The sequence below is a fragment of the Indicator indicator genome, chromosome 14, assembly GCF_027791375.1.
Source record: "Indicator indicator isolate 239-I01 chromosome 14, UM_Iind_1.1, whole genome shotgun sequence".
Lineage (NCBI taxonomy): Eukaryota > Metazoa > Chordata > Aves > Piciformes > Indicatoridae > Indicator > Indicator indicator.
The window spans coordinates 9,162,007-9,180,681 of NC_072023.1; the positions used below are offsets into that span (position 1 = coordinate 9,162,007).

At 49.9% G+C, this 18,675-nt stretch overlaps 2 protein-coding genes across 2 annotated transcripts; both read left to right on the forward strand.

Moving 5' to 3' along the window:
• The first annotated feature begins 279 nt into the window (after positions 1-279).
• Positions 280-1,485, forward strand: SSTR3 (somatostatin receptor 3). The gene has a single exon (XM_054386808.1). It carries the CDS (start codon positions 280-282, stop codon positions 1,483-1,485), a length of 1,206 nt encoding a protein of 401 aa, XP_054242783.1.
• A 6,259-nt stretch (positions 1,486-7,744) lies between these two features.
• On the forward strand, positions 7,745-14,532 carry C1QTNF6 (C1q and TNF related 6). The gene is made up of 3 exons (XM_054386932.1): positions 7,745-7,819; positions 12,163-12,400; positions 13,985-14,532. Exons 2-3 carry the CDS (start codon positions 12,169-12,171, stop codon positions 14,530-14,532), a joined length of 780 nt encoding a protein of 259 aa, XP_054242907.1. The 5' UTR covers positions 7,745-7,819; positions 12,163-12,168.
• The last annotated feature ends 4,143 nt before the right edge of the window (positions 14,533-18,675 follow it).

The following is an 18,675-nucleotide window of genomic DNA, read 5'->3' on the forward strand; positions in this document are numbered from 1 at the left end:
GAGCCACGTCCCTGTTCGTTCCTCCATGCCCACTCTGGCTCCCAGGACTAGATGGGGTCAGTATTGTCCTAGACATCCTAGCAGCTGCCAGCATCCACAAACTCACTTTGACTTCCCATGTCTGTCCATGTTGACACACAGTTAATGAGGTGATTTTATCTGTGGCTTGTTCAGCTGTGATGTCCCAAGTAAAAATGGCTTTTTTCTTCTCTTCTCACCTCCAGATTTCTAACAGATCCTGAGAGGTCACTGCCCGCAGCCTTCTTTCCTGCCTTTGCTATGGACACTTCTGCTTTCAGCCTTCCCACACCCGCACTTGTGGAGGAGGGGAATGCCTCTGGCAGCTGGGCAGGCTTCACCATCCTCAACAGCTCCACCACCACCAGCCCTGGTGTGGTTGTCAGTGGTGTCCTCATCCCCCTGGTCTACTTAATTGTCTGTGTGGTGGGTCTGGTTGGGAACTCTCTGGTCATTTACGTGGTCCTGCGGCACTCTGTGAGTGAGTCGGTGACCAACGTCTACATCCTGAACCTGGCCCTAGCTGATGAGCTCTTCATGCTGGGCCTGCCGTTCTTGGCTGCACAGAATGCCCTGTCCTACTGGCCATTCGGGTCCTTCATGTGCCGCCTGGTGATGGCTGTGGATGCCATCAATCAGTTCACCAGCATCTTCTGCCTGACAGTGATGAGTGTGGATCGCTACCTGGCTGTGGTGCACCCAGGGAAGTCCTCCAAATGGCGCACGGCACGAGTGGCCAAGGCTGTGAGTGCGACTGTGTGGGTGCTGTCTTCCATAGTCGTGCTGCCTGTGGTCGTCTTCTCAGATGTCCCTTTAGGGATGAGCACGTGCCACATCCAGTGGCCAGAGCCTGCCTCGGTGTGGAGAGCTGGCTTCATCATCTACACTGCCACCCTGGGCTTCTTTGGACCACTGCTGGTGATTTGTCTCTGCTATCTTCTGATTGTTGTGAAGGTTCGTTCCTCTGGCAGGAGGGTGAGGGCCCTGTCCTCCAAGCACAAGCTTTCAGAGCGCAGAGTGACCCGCATGGTGGTGGCTGTGGTGGCTGTCTTCGTCCTTTGCTGGCTTCCTTTCTATGTCCTCAACATAATCAATGTTGTCTGCCCACTGCCAGAGGAGCCATCCCTCTTTGGCGTCTACTTCCTTGTGGTGGTGCTGCCATATGCCAACAGCTGTGCCAATCCGATCATCTATGGCTTCCTCTCCTACCGCTTCAAGCAGGGCTTCCGGAGGGCCATCTTCAGGCCATCTCGCCGAGTCCAGAGCCAGGAGGTGCCAGCATGTCTCCCAGAGAAGACTGTTGATGAAGGGGAAGAGGGTGAGATCAGCAAGATCACCCAGAATGGTAATGACAGGCAGGAGCACCCACTAAGCAGTGGGGAAGGAGAAATCAATGAGCAAAAACCACTCCCTGAGGAGCCTGGGGGATGCAAAAAGAGCAACAAGTTGCATGTCAGTTATTTATGATAAAAGAGGTGGTGCAGGGGAAAGAGACACTGGGACATGGGATCCCCTTCACCCTCTGTGCTTTTTGATCTCAAAGGCAATGGGAGACTTTGATACAAGGGAATATGAAAGTCCAAGACTTTGCTTAAAGGTGTACAGTGCTGCATGAACTCATCCTTGGGTTTGGAAGGGACACCTGAGGTTTGTGTGATACCAGGTAAGGGAAGGACCACATCCAGAGAGAGCTGAAGAAGTTATGGGCACTGACAGTAGCAAGAGAGCAAGGTCAGCCCTAGATCATGCCTGTCCTTCGATCACCCAACTGTAAAGGGCATCAGCTACCATCTGACAGTGGCACCTCAAGGAAGTCCTCAAATGGCATATACCACAAATAGGCATCCCAGTGCCTTCATTATCTTCCTTATAAACATCACAAGTGGTTTACCCTGAAAGAAAAACACGAAGGAAAGATGTCTGCAGTGAAGACATAATCAGCCAGCTGCATGAATGGCTGACCCTTCTCTAACTCTCCACTAAGTCCTGGGGACAACTTTCCTACCCGTGTTGGTCATGACTGGAGAACACTGAGACTGCTGAAAGCCTCCTCATGAAGGATTCTAGGCAGGCTGATGAGACTTACTTTGGAGAACAAATGTGATATTTTCTTCCTTCACCTTGCGTTCTTTGGGGGTTTTCTGGTGCCTCTGCATGCTGGTGGAAGGTATAGCAGGGGTAGAGAAGAAGATAATGAGGCATGGGTTGGAGACAGAGTTCCTTACAAGTTGAAATGTCTTTTTCTCCCCCTAAGCTTTATTCTAAATAAACAAAACCCCTTTGGACTTAAAAGGCCAAAAGGGCAGAACCATTCTGTATGTTTAGGGGAGAGGGTGCTATAGATTTGGCTTTCCTGAGAATGTCTTTGAGATAAGTTGTTCTTATGAATGAAGATGAACTGCCAAAGCTCCTGCCTCTACATGGGGCAATAAACAGTAGGAAGATTAAAAGTGGTTAGACAGATGGACAACAAAGCGCCGTAACTTTAAATAGGGGAGTGTGTTGCTCTTCTTGCAGTGAGGAGCAGGACAAGCTGAATGCTGAGCACCACTGAAGCAGCAGTTGCTTTAGGGCAGAAGGGAAACGCCTGGGCAGCAAGTAGCACTGCTCATGGTTGATAACCAGGCACTGAAGAAGCCATGTGGCAGTGAATGAGGACCTTGCAGGAGGCAGCTCAGATGGATGGGGGGCAGATATAGGCAGGATTTTCTTCTCCACAGAGTGGCTGCCCAGCTACTGTGGGGAGAAGGGGGAGTTGCCTGACTGCCAACATTCCTAACAGAGACACTGTCCTTTACCACAGAACTGAGCTGAGACTTTATTTCACATGCTTTTGCAGCTCCATCTGCTGCAAGTCACCACTCAAGAAACTCCACCAAATGGCTGACTTCTTAAAATACCTACACCTCTGAAGAGCCCAAGAACCACCAAGTGTGCCAAGGAGACATCATCTTGATGTATGAAGTCTAAGCCCACTAGCAAGGTATCTCTGCAGGGGAGCCTGCTGGGAAAAGCAAAAAGCATTCCAGGGAAACCTGTAAAAAACTGGAGGCCTTTAGTTCAAAGAGGAGTTTAAATGAAAAGGGTCAGAAGCATCATATTTTTCTGCCTTGTGTTTTCTTCCTACGCCACATCCTATGACAAATCGGGGTGAAAAAAAAATTTGGAGATTAACCAAAAATAAGACTGGAGGAGGGGAAGGAAAGCATATTTCTAACCAAAGTTAATGAGAAGTAAACAAACACTACAAAATCCTGCAAATTGTCACCATTGATTAAAAGGCTGGTTTTCACAGGAACAAACATTTGGAATGATGGATGGTATCTTACTGCCTCCTGACCCCTGCCTTTCTCCTCACCTCTGTCTCCCTCCTAGTGAATCCTCAGCTTTTTCTGTGGCAATCACATTTAACCTGACTGCCCTTGTGATCCCTCTCCTAATGATGGTGCAGTTGACTCTGGGCACCACTGAGGACCACAGGCAGTGGGCTAGGTGAAATCCTGGCTGTGTTCAGGGGAATTTGTTGTAGTCAGATGTGACATGGATTTTTCTATTCTGAGTGCAGAGACACAGAGATAAGGGCTCCACCAAGCCCTGTGCTGCACAAAAGGTTTTATTCTCATCACGTAAAGATTGGAGCTGCAAGACTAGAAAGGGCTGCAATGATTTCAGCAGCGTTGTGCAACGCCTCCTCCCAGCAAATGCTTGATTGAAACCAGGGTGTTAGGGACACTAGGAGCCCATCCTGCCAGCTGCTCAGAGATCACAAGCACACATCAGGGTGCACAGGAGCAGAGATAGAGAGACATATGTATGTGATGTGTATACATGAATACAGAGGAGTATTGAAGTGACTGCAGTGCATGTATGTATGGGTCCAGGTGAGCGTGTGAATGTGTATAAATATATATATATATACAGACCCATGGCTGTGGGTGCTTTGATTCAAGTGTATCTATCCATGTGTGCACCAGACCTTACATGGCCACCCACAGAGATGCCCACCTCCCCAGACATGCATGTACCTCTTGGCCCAAGCATGAAGGCAAGAACACAGCAGACACGCCTTCATACACACAGCCCAGGCACGGGCTAAAACTGGGAGATGGCAACTGGACCTTGAAAATTACCCTCCCCACACATGGACTCACCATACATGCACACCCAAGCACATTTCTGCCAGCTCAACAGTGGCCCAGGGCAGCTTCAGACCCACTCAGCATGACCTTTTTGCTCTGCAGTGGGCCTTCAGGAGAGTAACTGGAAGGACAGTGAAGGGTGACTGGGGAGGGGTTCTCACACAGAGACGTGAAGGTGCGTTTCCAGGCTGTTACTGACACAGCCCACAATTAACATTGTTAGGAAGCCACTGTATTTGTCATCAGCAGGGAAACAGCAGCTCAGGCAACAGCAAAACTGTTCAGATCACATTCTGCTTCAGCTGTTGTACAGGATTGTGGAAGAGGGGGTGTGGGGTGGAGGCAGGAAGCAGTTAATCAGTTGTTGAAATAGGGTAGCCAGCAGATAAAAGAGATGGAGAGATGCAAGAAAGAGAAACACCCTTGAAGAGAAGATGTCCCTGGCTCTCCTGAGGATTCAACAGAGAATTGAAATGCTTTATCTGCTCAAACGGGTGGAAAATATGCAAATATTTGTCCATGAAAACTTGCTGTTCTTTGCCTTCCCAAGCATAAAATATGCAAACGCCATGCACAACGCAGCCAGCTCGCTCAGATCTCACACTTGCCATGTCATGCGCAAGCACACATCCCCTGCACGTCAGTGCAGCCAGATGGGGACACGTGCCTGGGCTGCAGCATCTCCTTCCATACATGACAAACAGGGCTGTGTGGGAAGGAAATATCTGTCCATATATCTATCTATCTATATGTGCTTTGATTCACAAACTGTGTGTGTGGACTGGGCCCCATCCCTGTTTCCTTTGGTGGTCATTAACTGGAGCAGCTGCTAAGCTGCAGGAGATTGCAGAGAGAATGAGGAGCCAGGGAAGAGGGGGGCCCATCTCTGCCCATTTCTCACATACCTGCTCTTTTCTCACCTGGAAATGTCTTGGGTTTGAGTCAAGGTTGTGCCTGGTGGGGATGCTGCACAAATGGCTGGTCTCAGAACTCCTGTACCACCTTTGTGGCATATTGACTGCAGGAACAAGGGATGTTGGCAGGATGTCTGTCTCCCCTTTTACTCTGCTCTCAGAAGACCCCATCTGAAGTACTGTATCCAGCTTTGGGGTCACAGAGTCACAGAATTAACCAGGTTGGAAAAGACCTTCAAGATCATCTAGTCCAACCTATCACCCAACACCATCTAATCAACTAAACCATGACACTAAGTGCCTCATCCAGTCTTATTTTAAACACTTCCAGGGACAGTGACTCCACCACCTCCCTGGGCAGCCAATTCCAATGGCAAATCTCTCTTTCTGTGAAGAATTTCATCCTAACATCCAGCCTAAACCTCCTCTGGTGCAGGTTGAGACTGTGTCCTCTCTTTCTGTCACAGGGAGAAGAGACCAACCCCACCTGGCTACAGCCTCCCTTCAGGTAGCTGTAGACAGCAATGAGGTTTCCCCTGAGCCTCCTCTTCTCCAGGCTAAACAACTCCAGCGTCCTCAGCTGCTCCTGATAGGGCTTGTGCTCCAGACCCCTCAGCACAAGAGAGACATAAACCTGTTGGAGTGGTCCCAAAGGAAGGCCACAAAAATGTTCAGAAGAATGGAACATTCCTCTTTTGAAGAAAGATTGAGAGAGTTGGGGTTGTTTGGCCTGGAGAAGAGAAAGCTCCAGGGAGATCTTATTGTGGACTTTCAGTATTTAAAGGGGGCTTCTAGCAAAGATGGTGACAACCATTTTAGCAGGACTTGTTGCAACAGGACAAGGGCTAATGGTTTTAAACCAAAGGAGGGTAGATTTAGACTAGATATAAGGAAGAAATTTTTTACAGTGAGGGTGATGAAACACTGCAACAGGTTGTCCTGAGATATTGTAGAAGCCCTATCCCTGGAAACATTCAGGATCACATTGGATGGGCCTCTAAGCAGCCTGATCTGGTTAAAGATGCTCCTGATCACCATACAGCTGCAGCAGAGATCTGTTGCTGGGAGAAGCATCCATCTTTGCTGCATGAGTATTGAGCTGTGTCTTGAAAATAGAGTGATGAACACACCTGAGCTGGATTGTATGGCCAGAGAACATGGCAGAAATCTTACCCTGTTGATTAGTTTTATGACTAGAATCAAGATAGTGTTACCAAGCTATGTTGGAACCTCTCTGCTTCAAACCCTCCTAGCATCAGGATTGTTACCATAGTGAGAAGTACCTGTCACAGATCCAAGAGTTTCTGTGCTTCCCCTCTCTTGCCACAGAATGCTTGTTTCTTTGGTGAGAAAGCTTATGGGTGCCTCTGGAAATTTTCTTGCCCTACCTACTGTCCACCTTTCCTTGTGAGATGCCCCAATAATGATCTACTGCTGATAACTACTCAGGGCAAGGCTTGGAGTGTGTGTAGCAGAGGACAGCACAGAGAGCACAGAGCTAAAAACTCTTGGATCTGCATAGGAGTGGATGGGAAGAGAAGACATTCAGATGCAGAGAAGCAGAAGGCAGCAGAATTGGCTGAAAGCTAGTTTTAAGAACTTTTAAAGAAGATTATTTTTAAACTACAACAGGTTGCAATGTCACCTAGCATCTCCCATCCAGCAAAGCTGTTTGCCTTAGATGCTCACAAGGCAGCAAAATCTTGCTGGTTGCACTAGGGTTAGCACTAATAGTCACCTGCCAGATTTTGGGGTGAGTACTGGGGCAGACTTTTGTCTCAGTGGACTCACTGGCAGTGTCACATGGTGGAGGTAAGAGATGCTACACTTAAGCTGGAAGGGCTACCTATGGGGAGAGGGGCAGCCTGGGTGACGTACCCGTAGCTGCAAGGAATCTCCAATCGTCAGCCAGCCTCTGACACACTGCTCACCTGTGTCTGGCACATGTACAGTGTCTTGGACTAGCTCTGGGGGGCCGTGGGAAGTGGGAGACAGGCTTACACTTTCACACTCAGTGCCAGAGTCTGCCAGGTCTATCAACAGCTTTGCTCCTAGCGATGACTACAGGTGGATGACTCTTCCAGCTGCTCCTCTGCCACGTGGCGCTTCAAGAGGGCACAGCAAGAGAATGCATTGGTTTTGCCAGGCCTTGATCTCCACGTGAGACAGTCTAGGCTGCCAAGCAGTCCACAGCAGAAATCCCTGCTGGCAGAAGTGCCCACAAACTCAGCAGCAGCCTGAATAAAGCCAGAGAATGTGTCATTCCTTGTTGGGCCAGGCCTCACATGGGCAGCAGTTATGAGAGAAATGTAGCCACGCAGCTGACTTCCAACAGGCCTGCCCATCCTCAGAGACGTGCAAGTTATTCTAAGCCAGTAACTTCCCAGCGTGTGGATGCTCTTGGGTAACAAGGGCTGGCTGTTACACAAGCCTCATGCACTGCTGTGCAGTCCACAGGCTCAAAAATATTCATCTCATCATAGAATCATAGAACAATTTGGGTTGGAAGGGACCTTTAAAGGTCATCTAGTCTTCCCAACCCCCTCTGCAGCCTGGCCACAGATGATCAGTGATCCCAGTATGGCAAAGGGCCAGCTGCTCTTACAGGGTAACCCGAAGGCACCCCCAAGTACCAAAGCACAAACACACACTGCCACCTTTTCGGGGGTGTCCCCCTCCCCGTTTGCAGGCACTACAGAAGGGCAAAGCAAAGGTACCCAACGTTGGTTGGGCAGTGATGGAGAGGAGGTGAGTGCAGAGCAGTGCTGCCCATTGCTTCCCAGCTCCTGAAACACATGTGAACTCTCTTTCTAAGGGTGGAAATGGCAGTAGCCAAAAGTCAGAACTTTGCTTCCAGAAGGAATCATCTGTTGAGCTAAGCAAATCATGATGCTTTGTGGAGTGGGTGGAAAGGAGGGAGGGAGAGAGAGCCAAGCCTGACACAGGCCAGAGCAGGGGGGAGGCACTCATAAAGGCCTCCGAGGCAGGATGGAAAAGACAGTAATTACATAAGAGCACTTGGCGAGCATCTGGCTGGAGTCAGCTGGGCCCTGACAGCCTTCCCTCCCTCCCAGCATTGCTAAACAGGAGCAGCTGAGGATACAGAGAACTCAACTCAGGACCCCTCTGGAGGGGAGCAGAGGTAAGAGGTCCTCCACCTCCCCTTCCGGCTTGTAATACTCTTGGAGATCGGGGACAGAGGGGTGGGGAAAAGGGGAAGAGGAAAGTAGCTATGGTGGAGGAGAAGCAGCAGCCAGGAAGGAAAAGAGAAGGAGCTGGTTCTCTGCCTTTTGATGCAAATGATACCTTTGCTCCTGAAGTTTTGGTGAGCCAAGAAGTGTGAGTGAGTGGATGTTTGTGGATGGACGTGAGTACCTGTGCATGTGTAGGAGGGCAGGGGATCCCTCCCTCCTACACACTGCATCACTGGAGTTGAGCTGTGCACAGGGGCTGGAAAGGGGAGAGAACATCAAAGTAATTTCCTTCTTTCTGTATCTGTGCTAGAGAGGGTTAATAGGATGGAGGCACTAACCAGGGGAGAACCAGACTTTATCCCCCTTTCCCATTTTGGGGGTGTTGCAGGAGAAGGGATGAAATGGAGGAGGAGGAAGCAGCTGCTTTTGAGCAGATATTGTTGCAGTTCAATCTGGCCAGAGCTTCCCTGGGCTCTCTCCAAGACAGAGGGAGAGGGAAGATTGTTGAGCACACAAGATGCCTTTGGTTACACTTAAAAGCATGGCTGGCACAGTTACTGGATAGTATTCTCCTAAGTTGCATCTTTGAGTACTTGGCTACACAAGCCAGAACCTCCTGCAAAGGTGGCTGCCCTGGCAAAATGTTACAGGCACAACTAATTCCCTTCAAGGAGCAGGGCAATATTACCCTGGCAAAAGTGTCTTTACTGCTGCCCAGCTAAGGAATGTCACTAGTGCAAGCATTTGTTTGATGGCTCTCTGCAGGTCCCTGTTCAACTCAGACAAGACATTAAATGCAAAGTCCTGCTCACTGCCCACTGTGAACTGTTCTTGCAATTAGATGAGACAAAGGCAAAGGCCCCAGTTGATGAGATCCTCCATGAAGAACATTTGCTTGGTTGTGAGGAACTCCGGATTGAAGATGGAAGTGTGAGACAGAAAGGAGAACAATGGCCTCTGTGCTACCTGTTCCCCTTGGAAAGCTATGAGAGGCCAGACATAAGGCTGAGAGCTGCAAAGAGATGGCATATTTGGAAATAAGGCAGGCAGGAAAACCTAAAGGAGTGAGGCATTGCAGTAGCTTCGATGGATCAGAGAGAAGCTTTGCTTTCAGTGTCAGTCTCTGAGTTTTCATGCCTCCCTCCCAAAAATGTATTTGCTTTCAATAATATTGTCAGTTGCTAAAATCCCCACCAGCAGCAGGCAGGAGTAGACCACACAACTGATCACAAAACCCCAGCTTTTGTCAGCTGGCAAAGCTCCATTAGCAAGAATTGTCCTAACTTTTTCCCCTCTCGTTTTCTAAAAGGGGAAAATGAGACACAGGCAGACGTGGCAGATTTTCAGTGGGTCTCACTGGATGTCAGTGCTAGGAGCTCACTAGCACAGCAGCCAGTTTCTTAGAGGTCCTCTTCCTGCCTTGGCTGGGAGGCATGTTCACTCCATGTTCATTGAACTCTGGGCTGACAGGCAGCCTGAGAATATCTCCAGACCTCCCAGCCCCCCTTCTTCCCTTCCCCCAAGCTCACAACACATATTTTCCCAGAGTTTTCCGCTTGCTACTCCAGTGGTGCTGGGGTGCTGCCAAACGCCAGCTCTGGGAAGCAGGGCCTCCCATTCCCAAACCAAACAAATGGGAGAAGGAGAACAGAGGGGGGCAGGGGAAAACGTCCAAGTACATGTAGGAAGGCACAAACCCCTTTTCCCCTCAGAAACCTTGGAGCCTTCTCCAGCTTCTCTTGGAAACTGCAAGAAGGCATAGTGCTGACTTGGCACTTCTGGCCTCTATAGAAGAGAGGTATTGCCCTTCCTTCTTTCTGCCTCCCAAACCTGTATGTGTGCACATTACCAGGGTATAAAGTTCCCAAATCCAGTTCTGCTGCAGGGTAGGATACCCCAAAATCCTATTGCTAACAGATTGTGCAGTGTAAGAAAAGTCTCCTATCTGTGCCCTCAGGCACTCTTATCCCAGCAAAATGTCCTTCATTCCCAGGTTCTGCTGCAGCCACGTAGTGCTGACCCAAATAGCACATGCCTATCAGCTCAGTGCCACACTGAGGACAAAGATCACAGCCAGGGTTTGCTCCAGATCCTCAGCTTTGCTGGCAGGCAACTTAGCTGGCAGGGCTGTGCTTCAGGCCAGGCACACCCATCCCCTGTGAACTGCTCGGCCAGGGCCCTAGCCAGAGGACGTGACCGGGGTACAACATTGAGCTGGAGTGCAAGGCTTGGGGCTCTGCCCAGGGAGAGAGGATGACCACAGAGGGGGAAAAACTGATGGCTCTCCTAGTTGGCAGATGAGCCTGTTAGGAATAGCCTGCTCAGGGCAAGAGGCTGTAATGATGTGCAGAAGAAACAATGCAGGAGAGAAGGAAAGATGAAATCTGGGGACTATGAGCGGGACAGGCACAGCTGGGGAGAAAGAATGGCCAGCAAGTGAAGGGCTAATGCATGGGACAAGGCACTACTGCAAGGGAGTGGAAAAAGGCCTCCCTCTCACCTGAAGGAAACTCTATTTTCTGCACTGCTGCATCTCACCTTGTTCATCTGGAGATGCTCAGAGTGGGATGCTGCCCTGCTGCCTGCCCACGCTTCACACAGGCTGAAATTCGTGCTGCCTGCATTTTCCTGACCAGGGTTAAGCTGTTTGGTAGCAGAAAGGCAAAAAAAAAAAAAAAAAAGGATAGAAAAAGAAAAAAAAAACAACAAACAAAAAAAGCAAACCAAAACCACAAAACCAACCACCAAAAAAACCCCAACATATATACAAGAAAACGGCACTACCTAGGAAAGAGTTAAAAGGCACTGAAACCCAAGCCGGTTTGCCATGGAGAACGCTCAAAGCCGGGGAGGGAAAGGGAGGGAGAGAAGAAGGGAAGGAGGAGGTCCAAGCCCAGCTTGTGAAGCAAGCCAGCACTCAGCAGTGCCTGTGCCAAGAGCCAGCTTTCTTAAAGCCATGGGCCCGGGGGACGGCTTTGAAGGAGGAGGGGAGCCCAGGAGCAGGGACTGGGAAGCTCCAAGAGGAGCCTTCAGCCTCGAAGGTGAGCTGCCACGCTGCACCGGGACGCAGGCAGAGGGAAAGAGGGCAGAGGCTGGAGCGGGGCCGGGGGGGGGCTTTCTCAGCTCATCTGCGTGTTTGTCTGTCGTAAGCATACTTCTCTGCAGGCTGCCTGCTCCTAGCTTTGCTTCCTTCACACTCTGCAGTGGAGCAGCTGCCCTCTGGTCTTGGCTGCAAAGGCCTGGCACGACGTGCTGCTGTCAGAGAAGCCGGCCATCCTCTCGGGAAGGTGATGGGCTTTGCCGGGGAACACAGCTGAGCGCTGCTGGGAGGGGGCTGAGGCACAAAGAGGAGTGAGAGCTGATGGGGGGAAGGAGGTTGTCTGAAGTCCCAAACCTACAGGAGAAGAAGCTTTTCTGCAGAGAGCTGTGGGTTAGAACAGAGGGGTTGTTGGGTCAGACTCCTATAAAGATTTGATACATAGTGAGGATTGGAGAGGTTTGTTACAGCCCTCCCTGCAGATTTGGCAGCTTACCAGAGCATGCTTTTGCTAAAGGGCCTGTGTGGTTCACCACGCTTCCTTCATCTATGCCAGCCTCGGGACTCAATCTTCCAGTGGCTCCAGTGGTTTGCCTAGCAAGGATCAACCTTTCTTCCGGGGTTAGTTTCATTGGTTTGGGCAGAAGGGTGTGGAGCATCCTCCTGGGCCATGTGGTTGCTGCTCAGATTGCAGCCTTGTACCTCCAGAGACTTAAGGCATGTAAACTCTCTCAACAAGACATTGTCATTTCATCCCACTCCTGGCTCCAACCACCACAGAAAGATGTTTTGTGGTGATCTCAGTTCCACCCCTCATGTCCTCCCCTTATGCTTCACTCTGGTGCTTCCTATCTTCCCAGGTCACCATGGACATAAGTTACCTGCACACATCCCTGGCCTTCCTTCTTCTCCCTCTTGTTGTGCTTGGGGCACCTGCTGATGAACCCAAAGTCACAGAATCAGCCCCTGGTGCTTGCAAGCGCTGTTGTGACCCACTGGACCCTTCCACAGATGTCCCACCACTCCCTCCCAGCCACTACCACTTGCCCTACCCAATGCCGGAAGTCCGTCCCTATATCAACATCACCATACTGAAGGGTAAGTGCCCATCTTGGCTTGGAGATGCCAAGGGACCTGCTCAGGGACCAGTGACACAATGCTGGAGGTGACAGCTGGGTTGCTGGCATGCTGGCTGTGCTAACAGACCGCCAGATGCCACTCTGAAGGGTATGATGTGCCCACACATGCTGTGCCCAGGATTTAGATGTTTTGTGCTGTGATCAAGAGTAGCCTGGGAAGTCAGTGCATGTCTGTGCTGTGACCTCTGTGTCCCAGGATGCTGCTTACTATTAGCTCTTCCTCCTTGCTAGCACAGGACTGACAATGGCAGCCTCTTGCCAAGCTGGGAGGACACCTTCCTCGTTTCAGACTTCCAGAGTCCTGTAGTGCCTGAGTGAAGGAGCAGTCTCTATCCAGCTGCAAAATAAGCATGCTTGTAGGAAAGGTATTGGCACCTGGGAAGCTTGTGGGAAAACTTTCTCTGGCTCCATGGGTCACATAATTTTGGTGCAGGAGGAGGGCAGGGGGACACAGGAGCTATTTGCAAGCACCTCCAAGTTAACTGGCAGTGACCCCCAGCTCATTCCAGCCTGCTGTGGCTGGCTTGGCCAATGGGAAAAAGCTCCCTATTTTAGATCAGCTCCTCCCTTCAAGGCTCCCCTTTTAGCCTTTTCTGCGGGCAAAAGCCTGTTCCCAGCTGGATCCTTCTCTACTCATTTACTGTTGCTCTGTGGTTCTTCTGGTCTAGCTGGGCAGATGCTGCCCCTTCCTTGCCCAGCCTGGAAATAGATGCAATCCATCAGAGCTCAGAAGTGTGCCTGGGGCAGATGGAGGCCTGGACTAGAGTGGGATGTTGCAGTGGGACCTGCAATGCCACGCAAAGAATGGAACAGAGGAAAAGAATGAGGTGCCATTTTGAGATGTGCTGGAGACTGCTCTGACCCCCATCTCTTCTCTCCATACACAAAGCACAATCTGGTGCTGCTCTCACTCTGTAGAAATTCCTGCTCAAGTGTATGACAGACAGTGCACAAACCGCGGAGTAGGACTGCAGCAGTAATCATACAGGATGTTGTCCAAGTACCAGCACTCTAACTTGCACTGCACTGTCCACCAAGTCCAGCTTGGGTCTTTTCCCTCTGACCCACCTCACTGTCTCGCTCTAGTCATGTTCTCCCAGACACATTAGTGATTCTTCCCCTTCTCCAGCCTACAGCAAGGAGAGAGTGCACAGTACACACTACATGAATAACTGGGTCATAAGAGAGGTGAGTAGGAGGGCAGAGGCTGAGGTAAAGGAGTGTGGAGGAGGAAGAAGGTGGTACTTCACACTGCTGGGCTTCCTCTCAGGCAGACATCTCTTGGGGACAGGCCCTAGTGCCTCCAGCAAGGCCATATCATGAGGTGAGCAAGGTTCGTAGGAGAAGAGACCCCAGTCACAGCCAGACCTCTTCTGGTTCCTTTCCCAGGAAGTACAATGGAATTGTGACCCTCAGGAAAGCTCCTTCTGGCATTGCCCCATCCTTGAGCAATCTTCTGCCCCCTCATTAGGCTTTTTCATAGCCACTTTCAATTCTTCCTCTGGTATCACACAGGAGTTGTGTCTTCTGCTTCCTCTTACAGGAGAGAAAGGAGACCGAGGAGAGCCTGGGATGCCAGGGAAATGGGGCAAAGAAGGACCACGAGGCGAGCGGGGTGCCCAGGGCCAGAAAGGCAGTAAAGGGCAGATGGGCACAGCGGGGGACCCTTGCAAGCATCAATATGCTGCGTTCTCTGTCGGTCGCAAGAAAGCGCTGCACAGCAGCGAGGGCTTCCAAGTCCTGATCTTTGACACCGTCTTCGTCAACCTCTACAGCCACTTTGATATGTTCAACGGCAAATTCTACTGCTACGTAGCTGGACTTTACTATTTCAGCCTCAACGTCCACACCTGGAACTTCAAGGAGACGTACATGCACATCATGCACAACGAGGAAGAGGCAGTCATCCTCTATGCCCAACCCAGCGACCGCAGCATCATGCAGAGCCAGAGCCTCATGCTGGAGCTTCAGGAAAATGATGAGATCTGGGTGAGGCTCTACAAGCGGGAGCGGGAGAATGCTATTTACAGTGATGATGTTGATGTGTACATCACCTTCAGTGGGTACCTGGTCAAGCCCAGCCTCGAGTAGCTGCCTCTTCTCCTCCTTGGGGCCCCTTTGGCCTTTTCCTTTTCTCTCTCTCTCTCTTTCCTGCCCGCAACCACTGCAAATCACTTGGAAAAGGGCCTGTCAGGCCTCAGGCACTGGGTGTGAAACTTGCCACACTGGTTCCCACCTCACGCTCTCTTGTAGCCAGGCCTGTATCTCTCCACTCACAGAGTGACACTACCATCTCTCGACCCCTCAACTCATGACCCTGGCTTAGGTTATTGGCTTCTAAATTTTCCAGAGAGCTGTCTGACATTTAGGGTCCTAGAGCAGGAGGAAAGCTAAAATGGTGCTCCTGGAATGTGTCCCTGTTTGGGGCTTCATACACAAAAGACTCTTGTAGAAAAAACTAGCAAGTCCTCACTGCCCAGGTGCATCCTGACTTCTCTCTGTCCCAACTAGACGTGCCAGGTTTGCAGCCTGCAACATGGCCTTCATGTCACCTCTCTCTAATTTGGAGAGCTGAGTGGCATCTGAAGGCCTCCTGTAGCACAAGGAAGATGTAGGAGTGATCAGAGACAATATTGTCTTCCCAAAAAAGGGACTGTTTGCCTCCTGAAGTATGTCATTGGCTTTTCTTAGACATCATTCTGGGCCACAGAGTCTAGGCTGGCTGCAAAATCTAGGCCTGGTGGAACTGTCCTCCTCTGTGCCAGCTCTAGCTCTTTGAAGAGATGAAAGGCCAGACACTCAGCCAGGTTCTTCAGAAGCATCTGCTGTTGGATCAGTGGAGCCCACCACTCTATTCTTACTAGGAATGATAGGTACAGAACAAGAGAGGGAGGCAGTCCTACCAAACCTTCCTCCAGAACCTCCTCTGGTGAGCTGCTTGGTCTCAGTTCTCCAGATGTGGGAAGCTAGCCCAGACAGTGAACCCAAATCTTCCCTCTTCTTTATCAGAGGTGCACTAATGGACTTCCACTGGTATCAGCAGACATCCCTAACACTTGCTGATGTGGGAGTGGAATCAGTCCCTGGCTCCCACATTGTCATTATGTTATCCTCTTGAAGGTGGTTCTCCCACGTTGGTACTGAGGGACCACTGATTCCAGCCCTGAGCCAGGGACTGTAAAGGCAATTTCAGTTCAATCAGTTACAAACCTGGGTGGGTTGGCACCTCTTTGCCTCTTTGATGGAAAAAAAGATAGAGGTGAGACTACAGCACCTCGCCCCAGGGTTAAAAGCTTCCCTGCCTCGTGCTCTGTGCCCTTTTCTGGCAATCTCCTCATAGCATCTGAGAAAAGCACAAGGCTTCAACAAACCCACACTGCTCTCATCAGGTGGAAGAGGTAGCAGTGGGAGAGGAATGCCAGTGGTATGGTCTTCTGGTATCATTTGTACTGGCCTCATGCTGCCCTCACTCATATCCCATGGGGATTGCTACGGTCCTGGTGGGAGCAGGTGAGGCTGACTCAGCACTTTGGGAATCCTATTTCCACATGTTGTGGTGCTCCCATAAACAGCAGTGCCAAGAGCTGTCTCTTTTCTGAGTCTCAGGACAGGACAAGCAGGAGAAACTGTATTTCTCCTCTGCCCATCACTCATGATGAAGTCTTCTGACTCATTTAGCTTCTGCAGTCCCATGATTAGCCATAGTCTCTGCCTGTAGAACCTAGGACTACCAGAGCTCTCCTATGGGAGGTACACATCATTATGCAGGACTAGCTCTGGAACACCCAGCCAGGAATGGCAAAGGTATTGGGACTCAGCTAAATATTAAAAATGAACTTGAGAGAATTGCAGGACATTTTCTCTCTTGCCCTGTTTACTTACTTTTCCTGCTTTGCTAAGGAAGCTGTACAGACTGGAATGAGGTTCAGGCACTTTCTGCCCTGGATCCTCCCCACCACTGTCACTGAGGCAATGGGTATAAAAATAAAGTTTCACTGAGGCAAAGCTGGGTTTTTCCCAGGGAAACATGTGATGATGGGATCATGAGAACTAAAGGAGACTGTGAGTTTCTTTCTCCCCCTCAGCAGGTCAAGCATATGGAATTGTTCAGAGACAGGATTTTGGGCAGTAGAGAGGAAACAGCATGCTGGAGGTGATGCTCAGGACTGAAACCTTTTTTCTCTTCTTCAGCAGGCAGCAAACCCAGGTATTGCCTATTTACAGTGCATAGTGTCCCTGTGTCTCTCTGAAGAAAAGCAAACTTCTAACACTGAATATCTCCAGGAGCAAGTTTCCTTCTTCCTCCTTTTCTATTTGCTGTTCGAATGCCAGGGATAGGTGTCATGTGCTGGCCATGACCAAATGGTCACATCCAAATGGTGCCTGAGGCTCATGAGAGAGGAGGGCAGAGGGACCACCAAAGGATGGTTTAACAGGCTTCTTGGTGCTAAACAAGATGGCAATCCCTTGGTGCTAAATCAGATTTCAGCAGTACTGGGTGCTTTCTGGAAGGTGTGGTAGGCTGAGTTGTAATGTACTGTGGAATTAATGGTGCTTTATGTTACAAAACCAAACAAACTCCAAAAACTTCTGAATATCTATATTTTTTTTTCCAGTGGTATTAAACTTTTTTTTTTCCTCTGGTTGTTTTGCACTGAGATCTGCTTTTCCCTCCTGACCTATTCCTTCTAGCTTTGGTTATCACTGAATAGTGGGCTGGAAATGATGGCAACCTGAAAGAGACGGGTCTGAAACTTCCCTGGGCAATGCTTGACAATCTTCTGTCTGTTTCCTTTGTGGAGAACCAGCACCATAAAGACATTTACTGCTTGAACACTTCTGATTATGACAACCCTCTCCTCTTTTCTGGGAAAGCTTTAAGCAAGTTTGGGGAAGGATTCCTTGGAAATTGCAAACAAAACAGGACAGCAGCACAGGTTGTAGAATTAGGCTTATATTGAGGAAGGCTAGGCTAATGCAGGAGTTCTCTTAAGGGGAATCAGAACCTTTATCTTGTGAATTTTTTCACTCATTCTTCCATCAAGTACTTAGTAAGCATGTGTGGTTTCTATTTAACTTGATCTTTCTCTTCTCTCTACCAAGAAGTGAAAGCCATGAGGTACAAATGTAAGAAGGGCATTCAGCTGTTGACTAGACACTTGTGCTTGCTAGCAGTTGGGTGAGTGCCCATTCCAGAGTGAAGCTGGGTACACAGTTTTGGAAGACCTGTGTGTGATAAGAAAGGCCTGATATTCACCTCAGAAGTGGAAAGACAAGTGGTGATTGCCCATAAATTTGGGGAAAACAGGGAGATATGAGTGGGGAGTGGAGACTTGGAGGCTTGAGTGGAAGATCTAGGAGGGGTAGAGGACAGGGAGATGACTTTTGGGAGGTCTCAGTGCAAGTCAAACAGGTAAGTGGGGTTTTCTTAGGCATCTTTGAGGTTTGGACTGAAGGTCCTCCTGCTGAAGTGGAGGAACGGACAGGAAAACAAGAGGAGATGCCCATATAGGACCTTCTGTTTTGAGTTTGAGTCACTTTCACGTAACATCTTCAGTGTTTTGACATGTGCCAGACGCTGCGTTTGGCAAGTCATACACATCCTCACAGGCCTGTTTGGTCCTGGGTCAGGCCCAGAGCTAGGTCTATGTATAGTATCCTAATGAATACAATACTCTGGCAGGTCGAAGCCCAGCCTCCTTCATGGTTTTCATTTACTTCTGAGAAAGCAGGTAGACATGCATCCTCAGGAAGTGCAGGGCTTGCACTTCTGTATGTTCCTGGCCCCTTGAGGTGAGATGCTGGTAGATTGGAGGTGACTTTGTCACACTTGCATAAGGTGAGGAATAAGGGAGGAGCAGAAACGCACAGCCAGATCTTCAGAAAAGTTTTCTATAATTCATTCCGTCAGCTTCCCCTCCTGGTGAGGAACTTGCCCCCTAAAGAATCTCTTCAGACAAATGTCTTGGGGCTAAGACGCAAGGTGACAGGAGGGGTCTGTAGCTGGCACCACCTCTTGCGCCATGGATGCCTTACTAGGGGCCTGCTGTAGGTGATGCTGGAAGGTGTCCAGAGAAGGGCCACCAGGATGATCAGAGGGCTGGAGCACCTCTCCTATGAGAACAGACTGAAAGAGTTGGGGCTGTTCAGTCTGGAGAAGAAAGACTCCGAGGTGACCTTCTTGTGGCCTTCCAGTATCTGAAGGGGGCTCCAAGAAAGCTGGGGAGGGACTAC